The 26,001-nt window shown below is 34.7% G+C and overlaps 2 protein-coding genes across 16 annotated transcripts in view; one reads left to right on the forward strand and one right to left on the reverse strand.

The window, feature by feature from the left end:
• Positions 1-490, forward strand: part of wdr95 (WD40 repeat domain 95) — a 40,227-nt gene extending 39,737 nt beyond the window's left edge. For all 13 annotated transcript variants that reach the window (XR_012390934.1, XR_011006488.2, XR_012390936.1 and 10 more), the window contains 2 exons: positions 65-165; positions 265-490. Coding sequence is in view for 9 of the 13 variants with exons in the window: in XM_073923838.1 (XP_073779939.1) it covers positions 65-165; positions 265-436 (273 nt within the window). In the remaining 4 variants the exon portion in view is untranslated. The remainder of the gene's footprint in view (positions 1-64; positions 166-264) is intronic.
• Positions 491-1,823: 1,333 nt separating this feature from the next.
• hsph1 (heat shock 105/110 protein 1) lies at positions 1,824-25,742 on the reverse strand. Of its 3 annotated transcripts, none has more exons than XR_012390939.1 (18): positions 25,461-25,742; positions 23,838-23,895; positions 23,599-23,739; positions 23,375-23,497; positions 20,483-20,582; positions 20,260-20,393; positions 18,455-18,699; positions 14,642-14,870; positions 12,235-12,341; positions 11,937-12,070; positions 11,623-11,825; positions 9,429-9,536; positions 9,059-9,212; positions 6,633-6,758; positions 6,220-6,327; positions 5,770-5,889; positions 2,967-3,128; positions 1,824-2,643 (listed from the first exon to the last, which is right to left on the reverse strand). XR_012390939.1 is itself a non-coding variant. In XM_001919922.8 (18 exons), the coding sequence occupies exons 1-18, from the start codon at positions 25,646-25,648 to the stop codon at positions 2,467-2,469; spliced, it is 2,601 nt and encodes an 866-aa protein (XP_001919957.3). In that variant the 5' UTR covers positions 25,649-25,742; the 3' UTR covers positions 1,824-2,466. The 3 variants fall into 3 exon arrangements, 2 of the variants coding, with proteins under 2 accessions (XP_001919957.3, XP_073779954.1); XM_001919922.8 differs by having other exon boundaries at positions 9,075-9,212; XM_073923853.1 differs by lacking the exons at positions 23,599-23,739; positions 23,838-23,895; positions 25,461-25,742 and having other exon boundaries at positions 9,075-9,212; positions 20,483-20,557; positions 23,375-23,490.
• Positions 25,743-26,001: the final 259 nt, after the last annotated feature.

A 26,001-nucleotide genomic window follows, 5' to 3' on the forward strand; every position in this document is an offset into this window, starting at 1 on the left:
TTAGGTGGTGTTTCCGAGATGAAACTTTGGCTTCTAAAACAATCTCAATATGCTCTAATTACAGTTGGATAACCAGACAGACAGTGATCCTCCAACAATCCTCAATGATAGAGATATTGAAGATGGAAGCATCAGCTCCTGGTTTCGCTCTGAGCCTGGCAGGAGGTTAGTACATATTTCATGAAAACCAAACATCTAAATGCAAACCAAGTGTTCTGATTAAGGAGTAACAAATTGGATTTTCTCCAATCTTTTGGATCACAGGCAGCGTCATGCAATATTCAAACATTTGAACAGAGCATCAAACAGAACGGGTCTCAAGGACTACAACACTTTGAAGGACTTGGACCTTATTGTTATGCCACAAACATATAAAAGACCCGATCTCTCCCTCCGAAAAATCAATCCACTCGAATCCAAGGATGCAGATGAATAGCCGCTTCAAAGTCATTGTGTTAAAATGAGGACAAATACATGATAGTAATATGAACAGCGTCAAGAGTTGTTTTTTAATATATCAATATGACCTCCTTATTTAGACATGCACTTTACTTTTATAAGGATTTATTTATAATTTTAGCTTCTTTGAACCATTATGAAACGGAAGTTGGTGAGACTTTTATTCGAGTATGTTCTCAACATACAGGGTGGCATGGTGGCTCAGCGATTAGCACTGTCGCCTCACAGCAAGAAGGTCGCTGGCTCGAATCCAGTTGACATTTCTGTGTGGAATTTGCGTGTTTTGCCGTGTTTATGTGGGTTTCCTCCGAGTGCTTCAGTTTCCAAAAACAAGTGAATTGGATGAACTAAATTAACCATAGGGTGTCACTGTGGCACAGTGGGTAGCACGATCGCCCCACAGCAAGAAGGTCGCTGGATAAAGCCTCGGCTGAGTCTGTTGGCATTTCTGTGTGGAGTTTGCATGTTCTCCCTGTGATCATGTGGGTTCCCTCTGGGTGCTTCAGTTTCCCCCACAGTCAAAAGACATGCGCTATAGGTGAATTGGGGAAAGCTAAATTGGGCTTAGTGTATGTGTGTGAATGAAAGATTGCATGGGTGTATCCCAGTGATATCCAATGAGTAAAACATATGCCGAATAAGTTAGCAGTTCATTCCGCTGTGGCGACCCCTGATTAATAAAGGGAAGTCGAAAAGAAAATGAATGAATGTATGAATGAATGAAATTGGCTCAGTGTTTGAGTGTGTGTGAATGACAGTGTGTGTTTCCTAGTACTGGGTTGTGGCTGGACGGGCATCCGCAGCGTAAAACATAAGCTGAAATAGTTGGTGGTTCATTCATTTGTGGCGACCTCTGATAAATAAGGGAAGGAGCTGAAGGAAAATGAATGAATGAATGATTTACATGCAATTGAAATAAAATATTGAGTGGGGGGTGGGGCTTTCTTTTTGCGTATCTTTCCCTTATAGCAAACGAATGGTTAAAAAGGGGCATGGTTAAGAATATTGTGGCTGAAGTTGTTAAAATGACATTCAAACAAATAAAACAAATACTCAGACTTTGATTAAAGACTACCAAAAAACTAAATACCAGAGGATAACTTGTACAGATTAATTGTTCCCCTAAAGAAAATGTATTTAAATTTTGACTTTAAAGGGGTAGATTACCCATACATGAAAATCCGGTCATCATTACCTCAACGTTGAGTCATTCCAAACCTGATATTGTTTCAATTTTGATGAATTGTTTTTGCTCATGCAATAGATGTCAAATGGATTCAAAACATTTAACATCCAGTCATACATGTTTAAAATGACATTACGGGGAATAAATCAAAGAAAGAAAGAATAAAAAGAGCCATAGATAGTTTCAAAACTGTTTTATTGTGATTTTCAAACTTACAACAAAAAGTTTCAGGCACGACAAATCAGTTCATCATTTTAACATGTACAACAGAGACAGGTGGTGCATTTCCACCTGCACAGATAGCACTGTCAATAAATTCTAAATTTAACATGACATATCCTATTGAATGCACAAGGAAAATAAAGTGGAACCGTCAAGCGTAAAGCAGCAACCCTTGTACATCCATTTCTGAAATTGCAAGCTTTCACTTTGTTTAGAGTCATAGTTTCAGTGCAAGCTTTTTGTTTTTCAATCAGTGCTAGTAAATGATCATTTCAAAGCTTTTTGCTGTTCTTTTATATATTGCTTTTGTCTGTTATATTTACATATATGCAGCTCTTAATTTAAAACACACATTTTATTATGGGCATGTCAATGGAGGTGCATTCATAGTCAGTAACTGAGTTGGAATTTACTTGGAAAGCTTTGAAGCTAGACTGAAACACAGCAAGAGCTTTAAAGATTTTCAGATTGATGCTTCATGAATATGAAACAATACACAACAAAAAACATATCTGATATTAAATACAAGGTGCCTAATAGCATTGAATGTAACAAACAAAAAGCTTCATTTAAGCATATTGTGTTGGCAAAATAAGCTGCTAAATGTTGACATGGTTGTTTTTTCTTTCATTTTGAACAAAATCCGTGTAGTCCATAGTCACATCTTCTGGGCTTTTGTGTTTGTGTAAACGCTCTGGTTGAATAGTGTCGTCCATAGGAGAGTCAACTCTGGGCTTGGGCTTGGAAACAATCTCCCCACAAACATTGTTGAGTGTCTACAGAATTAAATTAATTAAATAATCATTATTACATTTTTTTAATAGGAAACATTTGAGTATTATATTAATGAAAAATAATAGTATTAATTATAATATTTATTTACATTATTTAAGATAAAATCCTGCATATCAATGTTTTAAAAATAAATAAATACAATAAAAAAGCTTTTTCTGAAATTGAGTGATGACAAAAAAATAGATAAATAAATCTAACAACACCCCCCTGTGGCTGCTTTGACATAGAAATCTATAATCAATCACATATAAGACTATTGTTTCATCTATCCCTCAAAGTGATCTATTTCAGTCTATTTCCTCACCTGTAATTTCTTCTGGATCTGAGTGCTGTGTATGGCCGGTTCCTGATCGGGTGTGAGTTTATCCTGAGAATCCTGTATGTTTGTCATCCATACTTGTGTGTCTTTAACACACACTCTGACCTTGTCCATGTCCATGGCATCGATATGACAGTAACTTTCACTCTGGGAGACAAAGTTTACAAACATTATTATGCAGTTACACTAAGAGAAACTACCTTAGATGAATTTTGACTGCTAGTTACAATAAATTTAAGTATTGCTTGATTTTATTTAAAGGGACAATTCACCCAAAAATAAAAAAAAATCTCTCTTTAAATCACCCTTTACTTGTTCCATTTTAAGTTGTCCAGTTTATCCAGTTTAAGTTGTTGGAAAGAATGTTTAAAACTGGTAACCATTGATTTACATAGTAGTAGTTTTTTCACAACAGATGTCAATCGTCACCATTTTCCAATGCTCTTAAAAACATCTTTTGTGTTTTGTTGAAATATTTCCTGACAGAATTGTAATTTTTTAAACTATCCGTTTAACTATGCCAACAATAATGCAAAAATATTTAGCTTTTACATCATGCAATCAATGTTTTTGGACCTTTAAAGCAAGTAAGTTATTAAAATTAATGAAAAATATAGGATACCCCCATTTAAAGAGGACCAATTCTAAGATAAAAATACGTCTCTGATGTTCCTAGACTATGTATGTGAAGTTTCAGCTCAAATACCCCACAAATAATTTTGAACATGACTCTTATGCTTTGATCCTGATTGTGCCATTTTGGTGACTGTCGCTTTAAATTCAAATGAGTAGTCCTTGAAGTCCTCTTTTTAAAAGAGGGAGGAGCTACAAATACCCATGTGTATGTCTATGCATAGTGGCAGGTTCAAAAACAAGACTAACATCCCATGCTAATGAGATCATGATTCATCAATAAGGGGCAGGGCTTAAACCCTCTGATCAAGTGTGTTTCATGAAGTGTGATTGTAAAAAATAAAATGTATAAATCTTTTACAATTAGAAGCTAGTAGTCACACAACTTTATTTAAACCAAGGTGTGAATTATACAATAACGATCCGGGGGGTGGTGGTCAAATTTTTTCAGTTATGTTTGGTAATATGCCTCAGTGAACCAAAGTTACTTATTTAATTCCATTATATCTAATTTAGATAATCAAACTTTTGTTTTGTTTTGAGGCATATTGAGTGTTTCTCAATGACATTTGTGATATCAAATAAAAGGTGACAGATTTGCATTCCTGCACCAATTAATGGATGACCATGAAAAATGGCACATATTTTTTTATTTTACTGTTTAAATTCCATGTGCAAGCAAAAGTAAAATAAAAACTATGAATCTAGTTTTATGGACACCTACAGTACAAATGCATATTTTACAAAAAACATGTTTTGTGTACGCTTACGCTTTCTGTTGGTGCTCTAGATTTGCCGGATTCAAACACTAAATTAATATTTTGATGCAAACATGCATTCACAGGGGTATGAACCATTATAGGGAGTGGTCAAAAATGTATATTTACGTTATCTATTATTTTAATTTGTAATATTATTTAAGGGTGCTTTCACACCTAAACTTTTGTTTCAGAACCTGGTGCATTTCCCCAGTTAGGGTGGTTCGTTTGGCTTATGTGAATCCAGCTATAGTGCGAGGATCTGCGCCAAAACAATCGGTCCAAGATCGCCTGAATGAGGTGGTCTCGGCTCGATTGAAACGAACTCTGGAGCGGATCAATGTAGTGAGAAAGTAATACAATCCGAACCAGGCTATATCACAGTGTATTATGGATATGTAATATAGCTATATGAAGAGAGAATTATGAGTATGGCAGGATGTCATCACTTCTACTGGTAGATGTGCATTTCATATCAAATACGAAAGTGAAAGCATGTTAATTATAATTATTAAAGAGAGCTGTTTATGCGTTAGGAAAATTGACTGAACAGCAGACTTGGTTTATCTGTTATTTCTCTCTGTAATGTAAAGCATAATATAATGCATAAGCCAACTGCTATGTATGAGAAACTCTTTCCTCTGATTTATATTCTAAAATAAGGATGCATGACAGTGGAGCGGAAAAAAAAAACCCTGAATCAATGCGAAGAGAGTTAACTTGCACATAACTTGTTTTAGCTCTTTTGGTCCGTTTAGAAAGTTTGCCGTGTAAAAGCGAACAGTACCAAGAACAAAATGCAACAATGTAACAGTTTTAATCCCTGTTTCGGAACAAAAGAATCGACCCCAATTCGTACTTTGTTTTAAACCCCTTATGTTTTTGCATAATAGTTCCCCTTCAAAAGTTCTATATTGTTTCTCTAACTGAATTAAACATTACAAACTAAAATCAGTAGATCTTTGCACAGCAACATATGCGCAGTAAATAGTGAGAAAAGTAGATAATTACTTTTCACTAAAGAATACATGTTACAGTGTTGTTTGAATGATTTTTTGATTGCAGATGGTATAGAGAAACTCAATAAATACTTTGCTGTTTGTCAGCAAAGAAAAAAGTATTACAGCACTTATAATATTGCCATCGTCTTGAAGATTAATTGCCGTGTTGCTACATTCCTCATTTGTAAGAAGGAGCTTTGGATAAAAGCATCTGCTAAATGAAGAAATGTAAAAGCAGACACTATTTATAGTCAGTCATAAAAGACTAATGGCAGAAACCTGACTGCGTCTAAATGCCTCCATTATTATGTTTACATCAGTTTAACAGGATGCCTCTCTATGCTGTAATTTTCAAAACATAATAGCTTCAAATAAGATGTAAAAATGACAACTTACTCCATTCTTATAATCTTCCACAATGGTCATGTAGCTCTGTATTTTGGCTGACAGCTCTTCAAACATTCTGGGTCTCCGTATGGACTCCCGGTATCTGTTTTCCACAGGCAAACCCAGTTTCTGTTGAATAAAACAAAAGGATTTAATACATCACTCTTTGCAAGCACGAACGCTTTTGTACACAGCGTCCAATTAGTGCTCTTCCCAAAGTGCAGCAGAGGAATTCTGAAAGCTGCACAAACGACTTTCAGCCTTTCATGGCGTCCCGTTCGCCGCGAGCTGTCGAGACACTGCGAATCAATTAAAAGACTAAAGTGTGGACGCACATCAAAACGGAGGGCATGTTGAAAGTATACCGGTTCGGTTATCTCCGTTGTGACACTAAATCAATTTGTCAAGGCTAGCCTAGGATCAAATGTGTTCGTTCATCAAACGGGACAGACAACTCACATGTATTTCTGCCAGCCTGTTTATGTACGTCTGCTTATCTTGGTCTGCGCCTTCATCATACAGCCAGTTCTCCGTGCCATTTAAAAGCTCAGAGAATGCCTGATGTTCCTGGGGAAAAAGAGAAACAACAACATTTTATGCGGCGTTCAGATTTGTGGTTCATTTAACTGCAAGAGCTCGTATGCACTGTTAGCTAATTTAAATGAACGAGAGTTTTGTTTCATTTATGCATGAACCGAAAATGGCCTTTAGAGATTTAGCAATGAGAAACGAGCTTCTGATACATGAAAACATTCAACGAACGCTATGAATAAATCACGAGCTGTTGATAACAGTCGCTGTGAGCTGAATAGATTGTTGTGTGTCACTCTCAACAGGTAATAGAGTGTGTTATCTAGGAGAAGATACATTACTTGAGCGTTTAGAAACGTCTGATAGGAGCCCTCCAGCTTGTGTCGGAAGTAGTAGACATTCTCCTCAACTGCGTTCTTAGCATTGTTACGCTCTTTCTCCTGGCGGTCTTGCTGAATCATTTTGTTCTGTGAGGAAAGAAAAAGAGGAATTGAAATGAGCGCCAGATGGTGTGAATGACTGATGACTTTTTTCAATAGCTTTGATATTCAAAAATCGACCAGAATGTCTTAATTCGCGTTTTACGGCTTCATGCATTATCAAGATAACAACATTACACTTCTTAGGCTGACAAAATATCCATCACAGCCTTTAAATTGTGGTTTGAGATTTACTAAAAACAACCTCATACATAAAAGCTGTGTTTCTAAGGTTTAGTGCTCCAAAACATCTGTCGTGTTTACTGTGGGGAACACCAGAGGAAATGCTTTTGTTTTTGTTTTGTAATAAAGCCCATTTGATTATGAATGTTAGGTATCAGTTTAGTTTAAGGACCAATTAACACTATATTATTAACTAGTGGCTTATTACCAGCTTATAATTAAGATATTGGCTGTTTATTAGTACTTATAAAGCACATACAGTTAGAGTCTGAATTATTAGCCCCCCTGTTTATTTTTTCCCCAATTTCTGTTTAACGGAGAGGAGATTTTTTTTCAACACATTTATAAATATAATAGTTTTAATGACTCATTATAATAACTGATTTTTTTAATCTTTGCAATGATGACAGTAAATAATATTTGACTAGATATTTTTCAAGACACTTCTATCCAGCTTAAAGTGAGATTTAAAGGCTTAACTGGAATAATTAGGTTAACTAGGCAGGTTAGGGTAAATAGGCAAGTTATTGTTTAACGATGGTTTGTTCTGTAGACTATCGACAAAAATATATAGCTTAAAGGGGCTAATAATTTTGACCATAAAATATTTTTTAAAAATTAAAAACTGCTTTTATTCACGTTAAAATAAAACAAATAAGGCTTTCTCCAGAAGAAAAAATATTATCCGACATACTATGAAAATTCTGTCTGTTAAACATCATTTGGGAAAATTTTTAAAAAGAAGTAAAAATTTAAAGGGGGGCTGACTTCAACTGTATATCAGTTTTATATTTTCTAAATGTGAGTTTTGTCACTGTTTTGGAGCACACTAGCAAAGAGAAATCCTTAAAACTAACACACTGAAACTATAATCTAAAATTTAACTTCATGTGACCTTTAAAGTAAAGTGTGACTGAATGTTTTTTAGCATTACTATGACTGACTGAGACTGTCAGTATTTAATAAAGTTCTCTTTTCAAAGATTAACATTTTCTATGCCAGGGGTACCCAAACTTGACCCTGAGGGGCTGGTTTATGGCAGATTTAGCTTCAATTTGGCTCAAAACCCCTGCACGGATGCCTAGTAAGAGCTTGATTAGCTATTCCAGGTGTGTCTGATTGTGATTGGAACTATACTTTGTCGGACAACAGCCCTCCAGGACAGACTTTGAGCAGGTCTGTTCAATACAATTATTTAAATATCTGCAGTAATTATCTGTCAGTAATTATTATTTTTTGACTGAAATAGTTCTAAGAGATCTTGCATTTAAAGATTTTTTTATTTTGTTTTCTCATGAACATGATCTAATTTTATCGTGATCTTGACATAACGACTTGTTTTCAGATGATCTCCACATAAAAAAAGCTGTTTTCTTGTGATGACGACTTAAATTTCTCATTATCTTGACATGACAGAAGTTGTTTTCTTGTGATGTGATGACGATGTAATTTTCTAGTCATCTAGACATGACAAAAGTTGTTTTGTGGTGATGATGACTTCATTTTCGTGTCATCTCGACATGACAAGTTTTCTCACGATCTCGACATAACAAAAGTTGTTTTCTTGGAATCACAACTTAGTTTTCTTGTGATCTTAACATTTGAAAAGTTGTTTTTTTTGTTATCACAACATAATTTTTCAGCTTTTTCTATCTACAGTATTTTATTATTATTTATTTATTAATTTTTTTTATTGTCACTATTATTTACGATATGCTTGGTCAATGTATAAACAGGCCGTTAGTCGTGATAACAAGAAAACAAATTTTGATATGTAAAGACTGAGAGAAAATTCAATAATGATCACGATAAAACAAGAAAGCTTAATATAATAATATAATATAATATAATATAATATAATATAATATAATATAATAATACCTTAAAGGATTTTTCCGTACAATAGTGTCAGTAAAGACATATATAATAATGCTGAAACATGACTTTAACACTGAGCTCAAGCATTGTAAACCTTTTTTGTAACAATCCACAAAACAATACATTTAAATGACTAATTTAATCCTAAAACGTAAACTGCTAATCTAAATCTAAATTTTAAATGGCAGATTTCAGGCCCTGATTTATAAGTATAACTTTAAACAAACATTTCGTCGTTAGTACTTCCTGCTCCGTGTAAGCGCTAAGGCGATCCTTTGGCAACTGCTGGTTAAACGTCTCCTCCATGGGCAGAACGACATGCTTGACCTTCATTTTGGCTTTTTTAGCATGAGGAGGGTGACTGTTTACTTCTCCATTCATCTGTGAAGAACAGACATCCACCATTAGCATAACAGTATGACACCCAGGTCAATCAATCTGACAGAAGATGTACATATTAAGATATATCACAAGACACGACACGCATAACAATTTTTAGATTATATAAGCTACCAGATACACAGCATAGGTCATTCAATATGCACGTAACGCTAAATGCATTGCCTAAGCAGTAAGTGAGAGGTGCAGCTCACTTACGCTCAGTGTTTCTCTTTGATTTTGCTCTTTTTCCATGGGGGGACACTGTGCTGTTGGCAGGTTTTCTTTGTTTACTGAGAGCTCAATATTCACCTCCTCTGTCTTGTCCTAGAAATCACAGTCCCATAGTTAATAGTTACATTTCCACACCATAATGATAGTGTGCATCATCACAACACAAGCCAGTCGCCCACTGTCACCCTCATAGAAACCCACCCAGTCAATGATATTGATCATGTAAAGCAAAACTGTGAGATGCAATAACAGTATATTAAAAAAAACTATTATAAATTGGGTTTTAGTTAGCTCCACAGTTCTATGTGTGCAGTTTAAGTATTTCATCACTCAAGGTGTATAGAGATCGGAGTTGTTTAGTCGTGATGTCGATTTGTAGACTGTGCTGAAACTCTTATTCACTTTGGTTCCCTCTGGACTTTTTAATGGGTTTTTAGAACAGCGGTTTTCGATTTTTAAGTAAATTAAAGCACATGGTTAAGTTACTTGAAGAGACTTTCTTGGATTGGAACATAAAGGTGTATTACAAAGTCTACCTCAAGCTCTTGTGTGCTAGTTATAGTCATTAAACAGCAGTCCAGTTTATAAGTATGTTTATTGTAATAATCTTTACAAAACTAATCTCTCTTGAATCTTCTTTCATAACATTAACGTGTATAAATGTTTATATGACTATTTTACTTACAGAAAATATCAGACTATATTATATAACAGTTAACGCTTGATCCCCCCTGAGGAACATCAAAACGAGATGCATCTTTTCAGTACCCATCTGTAACTTTGTTGACTATTTCTGATGCATCTCTGATTTTGTGTTACGTTAATAATATGATTATCATCATAATATGATGCTGTGTTCACACCAGTCGCCGAACGTGCGGATAAATCGCGATATTCACATGTAAATAGCAGCGTGAAAATTTGAGTTCACTTGCTTTATTTGCGCATCAAACCCCGCTTCATATGGCGTCAAATTTACTTTAGAACAGACGTGGATTCGTGTGATGGACAGGGCTTCTGTCTGCCCAGTGACTCTAGCTTCGTTGCTAAATGGCTAACATGGATTTAATTAAGAAAATAACAGTGTTTATGTGCTTTAAGAAGGCTGAAAAACAGCATCAATACGTTTAGGGCTGTGTCTGAGTCCACTAGATCCTTTCAGAGGTGCACCAGCTCTGTGAGCTCATTAACTCCTCCAGAAACTTAACCTGGATGATGAAGGCATTCAGCGGTGCTTCTGACTGAGCCAAGCCCAGTTTGATGAACTGTTGTCGGTGTCGGCTGAAGGATTTTCCCCAGGACACCAACAACAGGCGCTACGTCACAATCACGCCCCCACAAGAGCAAGCTCTTGATTGGTTAACGCAGAGCAAATGTCCGCTTAAGTTCAGATTTTTTAACTCGAGCGATTTGCGCAAATCGCTCAATTCACGCTGCGCCATTCGCACAATACTATTCGCGCGTATCACGCCGCAGGATGTCTATTCGCGCGTTTGCATTGACTTAACATGTAAATCACTCGCGCTTGATGCTTCTTCCGCGTCTAGTGTGACCACAGCATGAGAAGGAACGCTATCCTGCTCAAGAATTTGCCCTCTCCAGTGGTTTGTAATGTAATGGGCAGCACAAATATCTTGATACCTCAGGCTGTTGATGGTCAGGCTGATCCACTCTGCAGATCTCCTGCCTACTAAATGTAACCCCAAACCATGATTTTTCCTTCACCAAACTTGACTGATTTCTGTAAGAATCTTAGATCCATGCGGGCTCCAATAGGTCTTCTGCAGTATTTGTGATGATTGGGATGCAGTTCAACAGTTGATTCATCTGAAAAATCTACCTTCTGCCACTTTTCCAAACAATCAACTAGAAGTCAAGTTATTATTTACTGCTCTTACAATTGAGATCGACAACAGGACTTTTGTCAGGTAGTGTAATTTGCACACTGCTCAAATCTCAATATTAATGTCACAACAAAATCAAGCATAAGTGAGCGACACAAGAGATGCATTTCAGCACGTTTATATCAGGTGGAAATGGCTCCTGACCTAAATAACAGTTTTACATAAAAACATATATCAATAGAATGCATTATGTAACACCCCTCTGGCGACTAAATAAAACATCAAAAAATGCCAAATGAACTAATATGAAACACAAGCAGACTGCTTATACCCACCTGTACGTCAGTATCATCAGAGGCATCATGACTGTCAACATCCTCATTTATTTCAGTGATTTCAGACTCATCTGATCTCACTCTCAGGACCACGGCAGCTGAGCTCACACTCACTACACCACTCCTGTTTACTTCAACTTTGACCTTCACCTTCGCCTTTTCTCTGTTCTCCTGAGGCTGAATATTCTGCACTTTATATTCACCTGTAGAGACATTGGCACAATCGCACAGCAAAATATGAAAAACATGACTTCAGTTTCATCTGTATGCTGCGGTAGAAGCACTACGATGGCCTGAAGGAGGAAAAAGCTCACCGATCTTGGCCTCAGGAAAGGGCAGGGATGATTTATCTGAATAAAAAGCTTCCAGAATGAAAGGCTTGTTCCTGTAAAATGTGATCATTTTAGCTGACGGACAAGGATGGTTCCTGCTGAAAATCTCATGACACCTGGAAGGTAAGGAATGGTAATGAGAAGTGCATTAGTATGTGAAATGCATAGCACAGATTATGCACACAGATGTTTAGGGTTAAACTAATTAAAATGAAAACTGCAGCCCGTTTTCTTGTTCTTGGATCTTATGTATAGGAAAGTAAGTAGTCGAGGGGCTTACGATTTGCCTTCATCTGCTTCACTGGACCAGGAAAGAGAAATGGGGAATGGAATGACATCTGTGATGGAGAACTCTCGCACTCTGAATGCAGGAGAGAGCATGGCACACTGTGGGGAAAAAACAGAATGTAAGAGATGAATTCTTCATTCCATCAGGTTTTAATTTTTTATTTTGGGATAGATTGCATCATTTTCGTTGCCTGTTTGAAATATAGAGAGATTCAAAATACACTTAGTTCAGTGTGGAGTCAGTAATATTTTTAAGAAATGTGACCATTTGCTTTTTAAGTCCTGATGTATCGTTGATGTATGAAATACTGTTTCTGGGTCTAAGACGCTACTCATTTGACCGCTTTAGTCCACACATTAAAGTGATTTGTATAAAAAAAATCTGTGTACACAACAGTCTCTGGACTAGCTGCTTCACCAATACCAACATTAACAATTTATAAAAAAATCAATCACTTTCTGGCCATCTGATAGTAGGCATACAGTTGACACTAAAGTTTACTGTACATACACTCTAAAAAAAGTAACATAACCCTTTAAAAAAAAAAGTCTGATGGTAAATCATACTAAACGTTAACTATTTTAGTATTGTTAGGATTAGCTTAATGATTTACATTTGCCTAATGCCAGAATAATGAGATCATTTTTTGATAGCTTTTTATTAATTTCTAGACAGTCAAAAGTTTACATACTGTACATTTCCTTGGTATTTTGTTTAGCTTTCCTTTTAAACTGTATAACTTTGGTCAAATGTTACGTTGGGTATTTTTCCACAAACTTCTCACAATAGTTTGAAGGAATTTTGGCCCATTCCTCAGAATTGGTGTAATTCAGATTTGTTGGCTGTCTTGCTCGCACAAGCTTTTTCAACTCTGCCCACAAATTTTCTATAGGATTGAGATCAGGGCTTTGTGATGGCCACTCCAAAACATTCACTCTGTTGTCCTTAAAGCACATTTTAACTAATTTGGCAGTATGCTTAGGGTCATGGTCTGTTTGGAACACTCATTTGTGGCCAAGTTTTAATTTCCTGGCTGATGTCTTGAGATGTTGCTTTAGTATATCTGCATAATGTTCTTATTTCATGATGCCATCTATGCTGTGAAGTGGACCAGTCTCTCCTGCAGCAAAACAGCCCCACAACATGACACTGCCGCCCTCATAATTCACAGTTGGGATAGTGTTCCTAGGCTTGCAAGCCTCCAATTAACTCAAATGTTGTCAATTAACCAATCAGAAACTTCCAAAACGTTGACAACATCATCTGAGCTTTTCAGAGGCATAATAATCTTATTGTATGTGAACTTGACTTTCAAGAAAAGTTACAATTTCTCAAAAAACTAAATCCATATCATTACTCTGCTATTAAGCATAACAGAAACAAATTTGATAATCCTAAATTACCTAAAAGAGAAAAAGTTTAGTCACATAAACATCTGACTTTTTTAAAATGGTTATTTGCCTTTTTTATAGTGTATGTAAACTTCTGGTTTCAACTGCATATAGATTGTAAGCGTGATTTTCAAAAGTTTTTATTTTGCAATAGTTTGCATAATTTTCATAACTTGTTAAAAATATAGTGTGACACAAAAATAATTTGTTCAGTATGGAGTCAGTAATTTGACTGAACCTCAACATTTTATACATCACATGAAAGCTGATTAAATAAGCTTACCAACGATGTATACTTTGTAGGTATAGGATATTATTTGGCCAAGATGCAACTTTTACAATAATGTGAGGGTTAAGATGCAATAGGAGGTCTTGGAAAATGTTAGCCAAATAGCACTGAAAGCCTAAGTCCCATCCTTAGTGGAGTAAAGACACTGTAAATTTAGCATTGCTATAGCATAAATAAATCACATTTTGATTTATACTCAAATAGAATGTTTTTTTTAATATATTTCAGAATATTACCGTTTTTATTGTCTGCTATATTAAACTTTGATACTGTACATGCAGCCTTGTTAAGCATATAAACAGATTATACCAGGGGTCACCAAACTTGTTCCTGGAGGGCCGGTGTCCTGCAGATTTTAGCTCCAACCCTAATAAAACACACCTGAACAAGCTAATCAAGGTCTTACTTGGTATACTTGAAACACCCAGGCAGGTGTGTTGAGGCAAGTTGGAGCTAAACCCTGCAGGGACACCCGCCCTCCAGGACTGAGACTGGTGACCCCTGGAGTCTCTAAACTTTCATCAGAGGAAATGAAACACCACACACCCCTACATGTATTTGTAAAACTGGTTGGGATATTTAAAAAAAAAAGCAAATCAACCTTTAAATGACAAATAACTTTAAAATCATCAACAACATCATCATTTAGTTCTAAATTTTAACTTTAAACGAGCTACATAATGTATCAGCTACAGTGTAAAAAAGCCTGTTACAGTACCTGTAATGCACAGCCTCTGGCCACTGCTTCATCTGCATTTAATGTAGTGCTGACATCCCTCCTGAAGAAGCTGCTGATCTGGGCCTTTACAGCCGGGATGCGTGTGGCTCCGCCTACAATCTCCACAGCACTGATGTCCTGTAGACGCACTCCAGCCTGTTCTACAGCCTTCATTAAAGTAAACTTCACTCTCTCGATCAGGTCAGCACACATCTCCTCAAATTTGGCCCTTTATGGAAGAGAAAAACAGGTACTTACACATATAAGCTATTTTCAGTTTTTATGTTGTCTGCAAATTAAATGCGCTGCAAATATGAAAGTGTAGATAAACAAATTTAGGCACACTAAAAATAAGACTTTTTAAACAGAATGCTTTCATCAGTTGGTGTGGAGTGATATATTTATTGCTATAGTTAAAGTATTGTTATCATTCGCGGTGTAAAGATGGATTTAAACCTGTTATTTAATAGACCATCTAAATTATGTATGCTATTTTAAATAAATATTAAAATAGAATCCAAACAATAAACAACTAAACATAACAACAAAAAATTATAGTATTAAAAATCTTAAAAATAAAAAAAGCTTAAAATCTATTTATTTCATTCTAAATGTATAAATAAAAGGGATATTAATTTTAAACTTGGTAAAAGTTTGCGTGAATTGCAAAGTTGTTTATTTCAGTATTTTGATGTACAGTCCTTCCAACTGAAATGGAATATTGGAGGCAGGACTTTCTTTTTGCACGTCATTCTCTCATAGCAAACTAGTGTTAAGAATATAGTGACTGAAGTGACTGACATTAACTAAAAATGGTGCTTTGACAAACTTTTTTCAATGGATTAATTTGCATAGGTTAATAATACCTATGCAAAAATAATCCATTATTATTGTTATCACCTAAATAATAACAATGCTTGCAAAAAAAAAAAAAACCTTTGCAAATTTTGATTTCAGATGGACTTTAAGTTTAAAAATGTTTTCATTTACTGATATTTTCATGTTTTGCCTGGTGTTATGAACAGTTTAGAAATTCTTTTAAATTCTGAAGTCCAAAATAAAATAAGAAATGTTAATTTTGAAATTTACTAAATTACAGGAGGAAATAGGATAATCAGATACCACATTGACTGAGTACTACAAGTCAAATACTGGCTGATAATCAGTATAGTGCAGATATCTCATGCATCCTTACACAGTGTCACTTTTTCCAGAATTAGCGATGTTTCAGAATACTCAAGTAAAAATATTTTTCTAAAAGTGCCTAAAAGCAAATGTAGCTATTTTTTTTTAATAAAATTGGCAACTTCTTAAAAATGACTCAACCCATTAAAAATCCTCAAAATGACAAAAACAAGACACAAATGAAACGTTTAGCAGCCAAGCAGCAAATCAGCCTGGAGAGAACAGCCTAGCAATACACAAATTATCCATTCATCCTTTTTCCAAAGCGCTTATCCTCCGTAGGGTCACAGAAACTGGAGTCAATCCCAGCATCCCTGACCACAGACACACTGCACAGATGGCCAGTCCATCACAGGACACACACGTTCACTCCTACCGACAGTTTAGCATTTCCATTTGACCTATTTTACATGTTTGTTTGACTTGAGAGGGAAATCTAGAGAAATGGTAATATTGTGAATTCTGTTGTTAGTGTGATTGTTTATTAATAAGTGACATACCTGTCAACCTTCCCATTTTTCCCAAGATTCTCCTGTATTTTACAATTCTATCTGGCTATCATCCCGTAAAGGTATTTTCCCATATTTCTCCCATATTTTCGCTCTTTCTATAAAGGGTGGCAATGGACATTAAGTAGCCGATCCTCCCTATACACAACCCATACCCTCGAACCACCAGTGGACACCCCTTGCTATGAAATGTGAATCTGTTCTGTGCTTTCATTTTATTTAGGCATGAAAACACTTTAAAATAAATATAAAAATGACAGGAATCCCTCCTTTTCCATTACAGGTGCCGTTGCCCCTCTTATGCAGTCCTCGAAACATTCAGTTCATGTAGCGGTGCCAGAATGTCAGAAGCGCTCCATATGATAAATAGACGCGGTTTCCCAAACGGATTCTGTATAAGTGATTTGACGCGGAGCAAAAGTCTGGGTTTTGGGTGCGTGTTTGAACAGACATATAAACATAACAAAAATTATAATAATAACAACAATAAAAATAACATCTAAAGATGTTGATCTTGGTGTTTTTTTTGGGTAATTTTGTCTTAAATGAGCATAAAAAGCATAGAAAAGCAATCAAATGCTTTCATTATATATCAGGTCATTATATAAAAGGGTAACGAGATTTGATAACTTGATTCTATTTCTTTATAATAGCTTTTAATTTAAACTTTTATTTATTATCCCTTATTTTCACATCCCCATGTTGACGGTATAATAAGTGATCATTAATGATTTTTCTTGTTTTTAGCTTGTACCTATAATTACCTACGAGCTAGGTACACTATGATAATAAAAAAAGTTTTTTTTAAAAAAGTAAACGCATCATGCAATTAAAAATGCAGAATCTATATTTTTGTAGACAAATCAGTACAGAATGTTCATTCATAATAATGTGCTCTAGTTTACAATTATGTTAAACAGTAATACATGATATCCGCGGGGTCTTAAGTCTTACATTTTTTATTATAAAATGTCTTAAATAAAACAACATTTTAGGTCTTAAAATGTATTATATTCACTGAAATATTGTGTTGTAGGTCTTAAACAATTTTTACCAGATCTTAATTTTCTTATGTCCATGTAAAGCAACTGTGCCAACACCCGTCCAAACACTAACATTCTATCTTAAAAGTTTTAACAAAAGATTATTTATTAACTCTATTTACCAATATGGCCTAATTATCTTACTTACAATAACATTTGTTTTAATGGTTTTTTTAATGTTTTAACTGGGCCAGTGGAAAAAATTCTTAACATTTAGACTTGTGCAAGTCTGGAATTTAACTCATAACGGTCTTAAAAAGTCTTTTATTTGACTTGATGAAACCCATAGAAACCCTGAATACAACTAACTGTCAATACACTTCCTAAAACTGCAATTGTTTAGAAGGTGTAGTTTTACTTGTTATGTTTTTAAAATTCATGTACAATAGGTTAAAAAAGCTTTCTTGCTTAGAGCTTTTATCTTGTTTTTAGCGCAGAAAAAAAAAAAATTAAAATCCAACCAAATACATATTTGGTAACACTTAATTTTGATGGTCTATTTGAGTATTAGTAGACTGTCTGCTTAATATCTGCTGATACTGCTGCTTCAACAGACATTTAACTGACTATAAGAAACTCTGCAAGTACGTCAACTTACACTAACCCTAACCACAGCCTAACAGTTTACTTATGATCTAATGAGAATTAGTTGGCATGTATGCCATGTAACTTAAATTCAACAAACAGACCATCAAAATAAAGTGTGATCAATTATTTTACTTACCCTAGTGGCAGATTATATAACTTGTTTTAGGGGAAAAACTCACTTAATATTGTTTTATTATTTAAAAAAATAAATCAATATTTTTTACTTGTGAAGAAAACGCTTGTTTCAAGAATATGGTATTAGAAACAAGACAAAACCTCTAGGAAAAGCATTTGCAGTGTTGCTCTTTAATAAATAAGTATTGTATATACTTTATAGTAAATCAAGATGTCTGGATGAAGTAATATTTATATAATAACACGTTTATGCTGTGACAAGATAATAAATGAAATAATGATAAATTTGTCAGCAACAATGTCCCCGTTTTAAGACATATACGCTTTAAGAGTGATATGAAGAAGTGGAGTACCTGTTCATCCTCCCACATACGTCTTTATCATCTATAAAGCACTCAATGTTGAGGGAGAGTTCTGTGGAGTTGCTGCTCATCAGTTTTTTGAGTTTCTCACACTCTTGTGTCAGTCGCAGCAAAGCTCGGGTCTTGGACTTTACATCCATCATGTACTTGGACTTAAATTCAGCACAGAAGTGATCAACCAGCCTCTGGTCAAAGTCTTTCCCTCCCAAATAAGGATCAAAGGCAGTAGACAGAACCTGCAAAATACAGAGCGGGAATGAGAATGTGTGAAAATGCAAAGTTGGCATCTATACAAGCATCTTGTGACTAAGACCATGGTTGAATTCAGAAATAGATATAACAAAATGAACTTAAAAAAAATATTTATAAACCGTATGAAATGTGTTTGTGTTTTCACAAATTGTGTTTTATTTCTGATATAATTGAATCTCTTAACCATCGTCAGGACGTGGACGCACTGAGGTGCTGTATTTGTGCATTTCAGTGTTTGTTTACAAATAAATTACGTCAAAAAGAACATGAGTAATATTAAAAAACTATACATCAGTCTAAAGCTACAACCCTCAAGCAGCCGTTGCTGTAAGTTGTTTTCTAATAGAAAGCTTAAAAATGAATGTATTTGCTAAATTTGTGCAAATTTTTTACATGTGAGTGAATGTATTTTTTTTCTTGGGCAGAATAAATATTTTGATTAACATTAAATTACACTTTACAGTTGCAACCAAGTCAAAACTATAATTAATTTTAAAATTAATAAATTTTTAGCTTGCTTAAAAACAAAAGGATACTTTGATCTAAGGATAAAAAGGGTAAAGATTACATTCTTTAATAAAAATCTACATTTTTTTTTACTTTATGAAAAAAAAATAATCCTATGATTTAGATTCAATAAAATGAATGCTTGAAACGAGTTTAATTATGCTTTAAGGAAAAACTAGAACTTTTAGCTGTAACAGATTACAAAATTATTATTATTATCATTTTTAAAGTTGGTTTAAATAATATATATATTTTTCTGTGCAGTAGGAAAGTTTGTTTTTTAGAATTTTTTATTTCAAATTCGATTTTATTCCTGTTATAATTACAAGCACAGAGCATTTGTATGTCTATTTGTTTAAATATTGATACTAATTTGTTATTAATAAACCTTATATAAAAAATAAAATATAAAATATAAAATATACACTATTAACTGAAACCATGAAATAGTTGCACTACTTCCCAAATTCTATTTATTTCCTGTTATGACTAAACCGTATATAACTATTGCTAATATACAGTGCTCAGCATATGCAAGTACACAAAAATCTCTTTTAAATTAATATTTTTAATAGGAAACGATACAATATTAGATTTGTTGATATATATTAGATTAGCCAGTACTGAAGCCAAATCTGGAGTTTATGTAACAAAAAAACGTACAATAAATGTACAAAAACTAGTACACCCAAATTTATGTTATAGAAAAATATTAAATACAAATTTAAAAAAAAAGAAACAATTATTTGAAATGTTGTACTTTGTAATTTTTTTGCCAATATTTTACTTGAATTTAATTGTTTTATCTTTCAATTTCTAAATATGTTAAGTGAATATTATTTAATATATCTGTATAATAAATCAATTTTGTTTAAATGCACCAAAATACATTGACAATATTCACTGAGAAATGGACAAAAATATTCATTTTCAAAATGGGGTGTACTTATTTAAGCTGAGCACTGTATTAAAATATATATATATATTTTACATTTTTATGTAGTTATATTCCTTAATATTATTGTTGTTAAACTCACCTTAACTTTACCCCTATTGAATGCACAAATGGAGACCTGGAAGGCCGAATGACCCAAGTCCACGAACGCCACAATCTTTGGATTCTCATCAGAGCCTGGCAGATCTTCCTTGTATATGCCATAGTTTAGCGCCACTGGAATGATTTATTATACAGTCAGCATCTTTTTTTTCTAGACACAGCGAAGGCACTGTTGTTGTGGCTTTCATTAATTCTGAATATACCTGCAGTGCTGTCGTTCATTAGCTTCAGGCAGTTCAAGCCGGCAATCTTGGCAGCATCCAGTACAGACCTCCGTTCTGAATCAGTGAAGAATGAGGGGATCTATGCGTGACAAAATCATTTGTATGGCCAAAGAAATAACACAGACAAACAAACAAACAAACCATCGGATTGGTGGCTTGCACATTTGTGGTTTACATGCAAATTGAAATAGAGCTCGATGAAATCCACTTTACTTCTCCACAAATTGTTTTACTCCTGTTTTAATTTTCCATTTTCTTTGACTTAAATATTGTAAATATTGACTTAATATTGCAATTCTTAATAAACTCCACTTGCATTCATTTATTCATGTTCTTTTGGCTTCGTCCCTTATTTATCAGGGGTCGCCAAAGGGGAATGAACTGCCAACTATTCTGGCATATGCTTTAAGCAGCGGATATTCTTCCAGCCACATTCCAGTACTGAAAAATCCACTTAAATTGTTACAAAACATTTAAATGCAAGTCAAATTGATGGAAACCATGACACTGTGTCCAAGATACATCATTTAGATGCACTGGGACGCATCATCAATGATGTATCCTGGGGTCACTGGGGGTTTTGGGACTTTCAACACTAGACACTCTCACCTGGGTAATCAGACCCCAGTTAGCATCCCAGTAGCCATGACCCACAGATCAGCCCTCTTTATTTATAGCTATATTGTGGCTTTCTCTGCAGCTTCACAAACTGACTTCTTGGCTCTCTTCTTAGCTGCTACTGCTAGGCCTAGTTGGTTAAAGACTTATCAGAGTGAACGCCCTGCAAACCCTCTACATCCCACCTCTATTGGCTCACAGTGGGTCTTCCAGCACCTTTCCCGGCACTTCTCTACTAGCTTCTGGTACTTTGAGCATTTCATTTCAATTGCTTCTTCCATCTCTCTTCCCAGGGCACTGAGTTCAAGTATAATACACAGTCTTGTTGCCTCAGAAATGATAATTATGTCTGGCTGGAGTGATGTTGTAACTACGTGCTGTGGGAACTTTAACTGCTTCCCCAGTTCAACTTGCAACTTCCAGTCAGAGGCTGAGTGGAGGAGGCCCGACTTTCGCCTTTGCAGTTGGCAGGGTTCCTTCCCATTCACTCATTTTCTTTTCAGCTTAGTCCCTTTATTAATCAGGTGTCACTACACCAGCTTATCCAGCATATGTTTTACGCAGCAGATGCCCTTCCAGCTGCAACCCATCACTGGGAAACACCCATACACTCTCATTCACACACATACACTACAGACAATTTAGCCTATTCAATTCACCTATACTGCATGTCTTTGGACTGTAGAGGAAACCAGAGCAACCGGAGGAAACCCACGCCAAAACAGGGAGAACATGCAAACTCCACATATAAATGCCAACTGACCCAGCTGAGGCTCGAACCAGCAACCTTCATGCTGTGAGGCGACAACTGCACCGCCCTGTTTCCTACCCAGCTTTCTCAAATTTAAGTTATTCTTGTTTTAATTTAAATCTATTATAAAATGTTTTTTTTTTATTTTTTATAAAAGCCTAAATACATTTGAATTTATCTTAATTAGGTTTTATTTGTGTTACAATTAAACACACTGAACAAATTGTATAACATTTTCTTTGAAAATTTGTATTATTGTTATTATTATTTTGTTTAAAAAGTCTAATTAAATGGCTAAAGATGTGCTTTATTGTCAAATTACATTAAAACATGTAACTAAAATTCATGTGTTCAATTGAACAATTTATAATGAAATTAACAAAAAAAATCTATAAAATAAGTTTTTATACCTGTTAAAAAACATTTTAAATGAAATAAATAAATAGAAAATTTAAAATAAATTATAAATGTAATTAAATAAATAAAAAGTTTTACACAATTTTCATAAAAAAATTACACATTTAAGTTTTGTGTTAATACCTAAACATTTAGGAGAGCGTTCTATTCTACAATATTCTGTCGCAAATGATTTTAATGAGTGATTCTGATGAAATGACCAGGGGTGGACCAATGAGCAAGGTAAGCAGCCGCTTAGGGCCTCAGGGAAGTAGGGGGCCACGACCATTGCCAAGAAGACTATGTTCATCATTCTATGATCTTTTATAATTTTTCTATCATATATATTGTAAAATCTGTCTATAACCATTAAGATTTATTACTTCTTTTCTAAACCTGGGGCCCACATGGACAGTGGAGCGTTCCATTCGGACAGCACACATTCAAATATTAAAATCTAATCACGAGTATGGCTAATTAACTGTACGTAGTTTGTAAGCTTGTTTTTTATTTGTGAAGTTATTGTATTTAATTTGACATTAAGAAGGTTGCACTTAATATATCTTTTAACAACAACAACAACAACAACAACAAAATGAATCTAAAGAGAAAAACAATATCTATAGAGAAAGATGAAACATTTTGAGATTCAGTGCTAGGGCCCCCAAATTACTAAGTCTGCTCCTGCAAATGACGATGGTAATCTGTATTCTGATTGGATGTATAGCACTATGTTTGATGTGTTCATCCAAAATGTGTCAGACTTGATCACATTTTGTGTTATACAGCTAATATTTACAACTCGATTCAGTGATTTTGTTCATATTTTCACAGAGAGGAAATCACAGAGCCTTATTTAAAAAATCCTGCAAAATGTACTGCTATATGGGGAAAAAAAGAGGTCATTTCTCAAAAATATCCTACTAATAGATCTAAAATGGCTATAACACATAATTTCTACTATAAATATCTTTTGGAAGAATTTCTAATGAACCAAACGCCTCTATTTCTAGTACACGCCTCTGGTAGCCATTAAAAATCAAGAAAATAAATGATTGCACTCCGCAAGGCTCCGCTGCAAAAAAAAAAAAAAAAAAAAAACGTACAGAGATGACACACTCCAGCACTTTCTTCTGCAGGTTAGCCTCTGCAATGTCTTTCAGTTTGGTCAACAGCATAGCGGAGATCTGCTCAATGCTGAAGTGGTGCTCCTGGTCGAGGTACATGACCTAATAAAGACAGTAAACATCTTCATTTTGCTGTTTCTTCTCAAAATAATCAATGACAATCGGTCCTTACTACTTATGGGACTCATAAACATAGAGTTTACCTGTACTCCAACCTTCCCATCATTTAGTGGTACCAGATCATAGGGTAAATTAGCTTTCTCGGCTTGCACAACTTTATCATGATAAAGTCTGCTGTGTAGTCTCTTAAAATGAAAGACGGTGCTTGAAGGATTGGTTATCATCTAGAACAAGTAGAAGAAATAAATAAAGTATTTACACCATGCTAGATCACTTTCACTTTATTCTGAATAACAATAATAACGAGAACATGGATGTTTACCTGGTTTTTTGCAGCATTGCCAATGGCCCTGTTCTTTGAACCAAACGATATGACAGATCTAAAAGAAGAAAGTTCAGCATTTTAAACTTATTGTGTGGGTCCAAGTGTGTCATAAGAAAAATAATAGCAGTTTAATACAGCTTTAATTTTTCTCTGTACATCAGAATGTGTACTGTTTAAATTGTTTTATTTTTCTGAGCTAAAAATAATAATGGATGTCTCATTTTATCCCATGATTTGTAAAAGGTCTATTACACATGCGGTTTATTCATATAAGTCTGTAAAGACAGATGGTATAATATTTATTTTTTAAATAAAGCATTTGATGACATATTTAAAGTAAAAAATAAATAAATAAATACCACTTATTTGTGTTCCTATATCTTTATACTTGGCCAGTGTTTGTCAGGAAGACAATTTCAATTATTTAAAATATAAATGATCACATACTCTTATGTGTATTTTATTATGGGAATGTCATACACGTCATAACAGTCATAATGTAGTTGTTTTATAAATACAGTACTTCTCAAAAGTTTGGAAACATTGACATTAAAAGTGCTTTCTGCTTGTCCCCAAAACTGTATATTTGATCAAAAATACAATGGACATATTATTTACATCTAGAATAATGTGTTCTATATAAATACACTAAAATAGCAATTTATTCATGTGGGTCTAAGCTGAATTTACAGCTTTCTTATTATTTGTGTATTATGATATATCAATTATTATTTATACAAATTTTTTGTTCTGTATTATACATGTTTTGTGGAAAAGAAAATACATTTCACTTTTGATTGTAGCTTATACTTTAAACACAAAGTTCAAAATACAGCCTTACATTTAATAAATGATAATTTGAAAGAATTATAAATGTATTTGTGTTGTTTTATTCATTTTCTGTTCGGCTTAGTCCCGTTATAAATCCGGGGTCGCCACAGGAAATGAACCGTGCCCTTACAGCTGCAAAACCCATCACTTGGAAACATCCTTGCACACTCATTCACATTCATACACTATGGACAATTTAGCCTACCCAATTCACCTATAGCGCATGTCTTTGGACTGTGGGGGAAACCGGAGCACCGGGTGGAAAACCCACGCAAACGCAGGGAGAACATGCAAACTCCCCACAGAAACGCCAACTGACACAGTCGAGGCTCGAACCAGCGACCTTCTTGCTGTGAGGCAACAACTACTGCGCCACTGCGTTGTTTGTTTTTAAAACTTTAATCTAAGCATATCTTACTTGGACTACCACTTATTTTTCATAGAACCTATATTTATTTTTCTCCATATAATCTGACAATACACCAAAAAGTCTCATGTTCACATTAGAGACATGGACAACTGTATGATTTGAGGAACTATTTGTTTAACAGCTACTTTATCATGCACTTCATTAAACTAGAGTATATGTAAAGTTTCAGTAAGTTTTTCATTTCTTTTTGTTTACATATATAAAAGTATTACCAGCTTATCAACTAGACCAACCGTCCTAAAATATGACTGATAAATATACAAAAGTGTATAATCTGAGAATACATACAAGCTGTGTGTATTTTTTCATGCAGTGATTACTGTTTGTAAATTAGGCAAAAACAGCTTTCATCAACTCACGGCGTGCATCTGTCTGTAAATTCATTGGACACTGTCTCAATTCCTCCGCTCTTGACCACGGCAATACAGCAGTTTTGAAACCCAACATCAAAACCCACGACAGCCATATCCCGGACTCTGCTCGGTACGGCAAGCAATGTGCTCAGATCAGATGGACAAACAAATCCGTGTGTGTAAGCGTCAGTCATGAAAGGGCAGATAATCCAGAGCGCATATGCTATTTTAGGACGCGGGACCCATTTATATGTTGTTTCAGTGAACTTTCCAGAAACTTCCGTCTCCATCGGCAGCATCAGCAGCGCGCACTGATGGCGTTTACACTTCCAGAGCTTTCGGCGCAGATACAGAGCGCCCACGGAGCTTCAAGAAATGACAATATTAAGAAGAACAAGTTATTTTAATGGCTTTATGATAGATTCGTCTAAACAAAATTTACATTTGGCCTTTTTCTTAATAACTTTGTTTGTTTTTAAATAGACTGTTTAGTATTTTTAGTATCAGTCATGATTTCTTATTAGTCGAAACTAAAGCACGTTTAATG

The sequence above is a fragment of the Danio rerio genome, chromosome 15 (genome assembly GCF_049306965.1).
Source record: "Danio rerio strain Tuebingen ecotype United States chromosome 15, GRCz12tu, whole genome shotgun sequence".
NCBI classification, from domain to species: Eukaryota; Metazoa; Chordata; class Actinopteri; order Cypriniformes; family Danionidae; genus Danio; species Danio rerio.

Bases quoted from the DNA above. Each gene is read 5' to 3' on its own strand.
- hsph1 (XM_001919922.8), bottom strand. From the start codon at position 25,648: ATGACTGACGCTTACACACACGGATTTGTTTGTCCATCTGATCTGAGC. The intron at 20,583-23,374 runs GTACGTTTTTTT...TGTCACGCATAG, and splicing joins TGCTGGAGTGTGTCATCTCT to ATCCCCTCATTCTTCACTGA. The intron at 20,394-20,482 runs GTATATTCAGAA...AAATCATTCCAG, and splicing joins AATGAACGACAGCACTGCAG to TGGCGCTAAACTATGGCATA.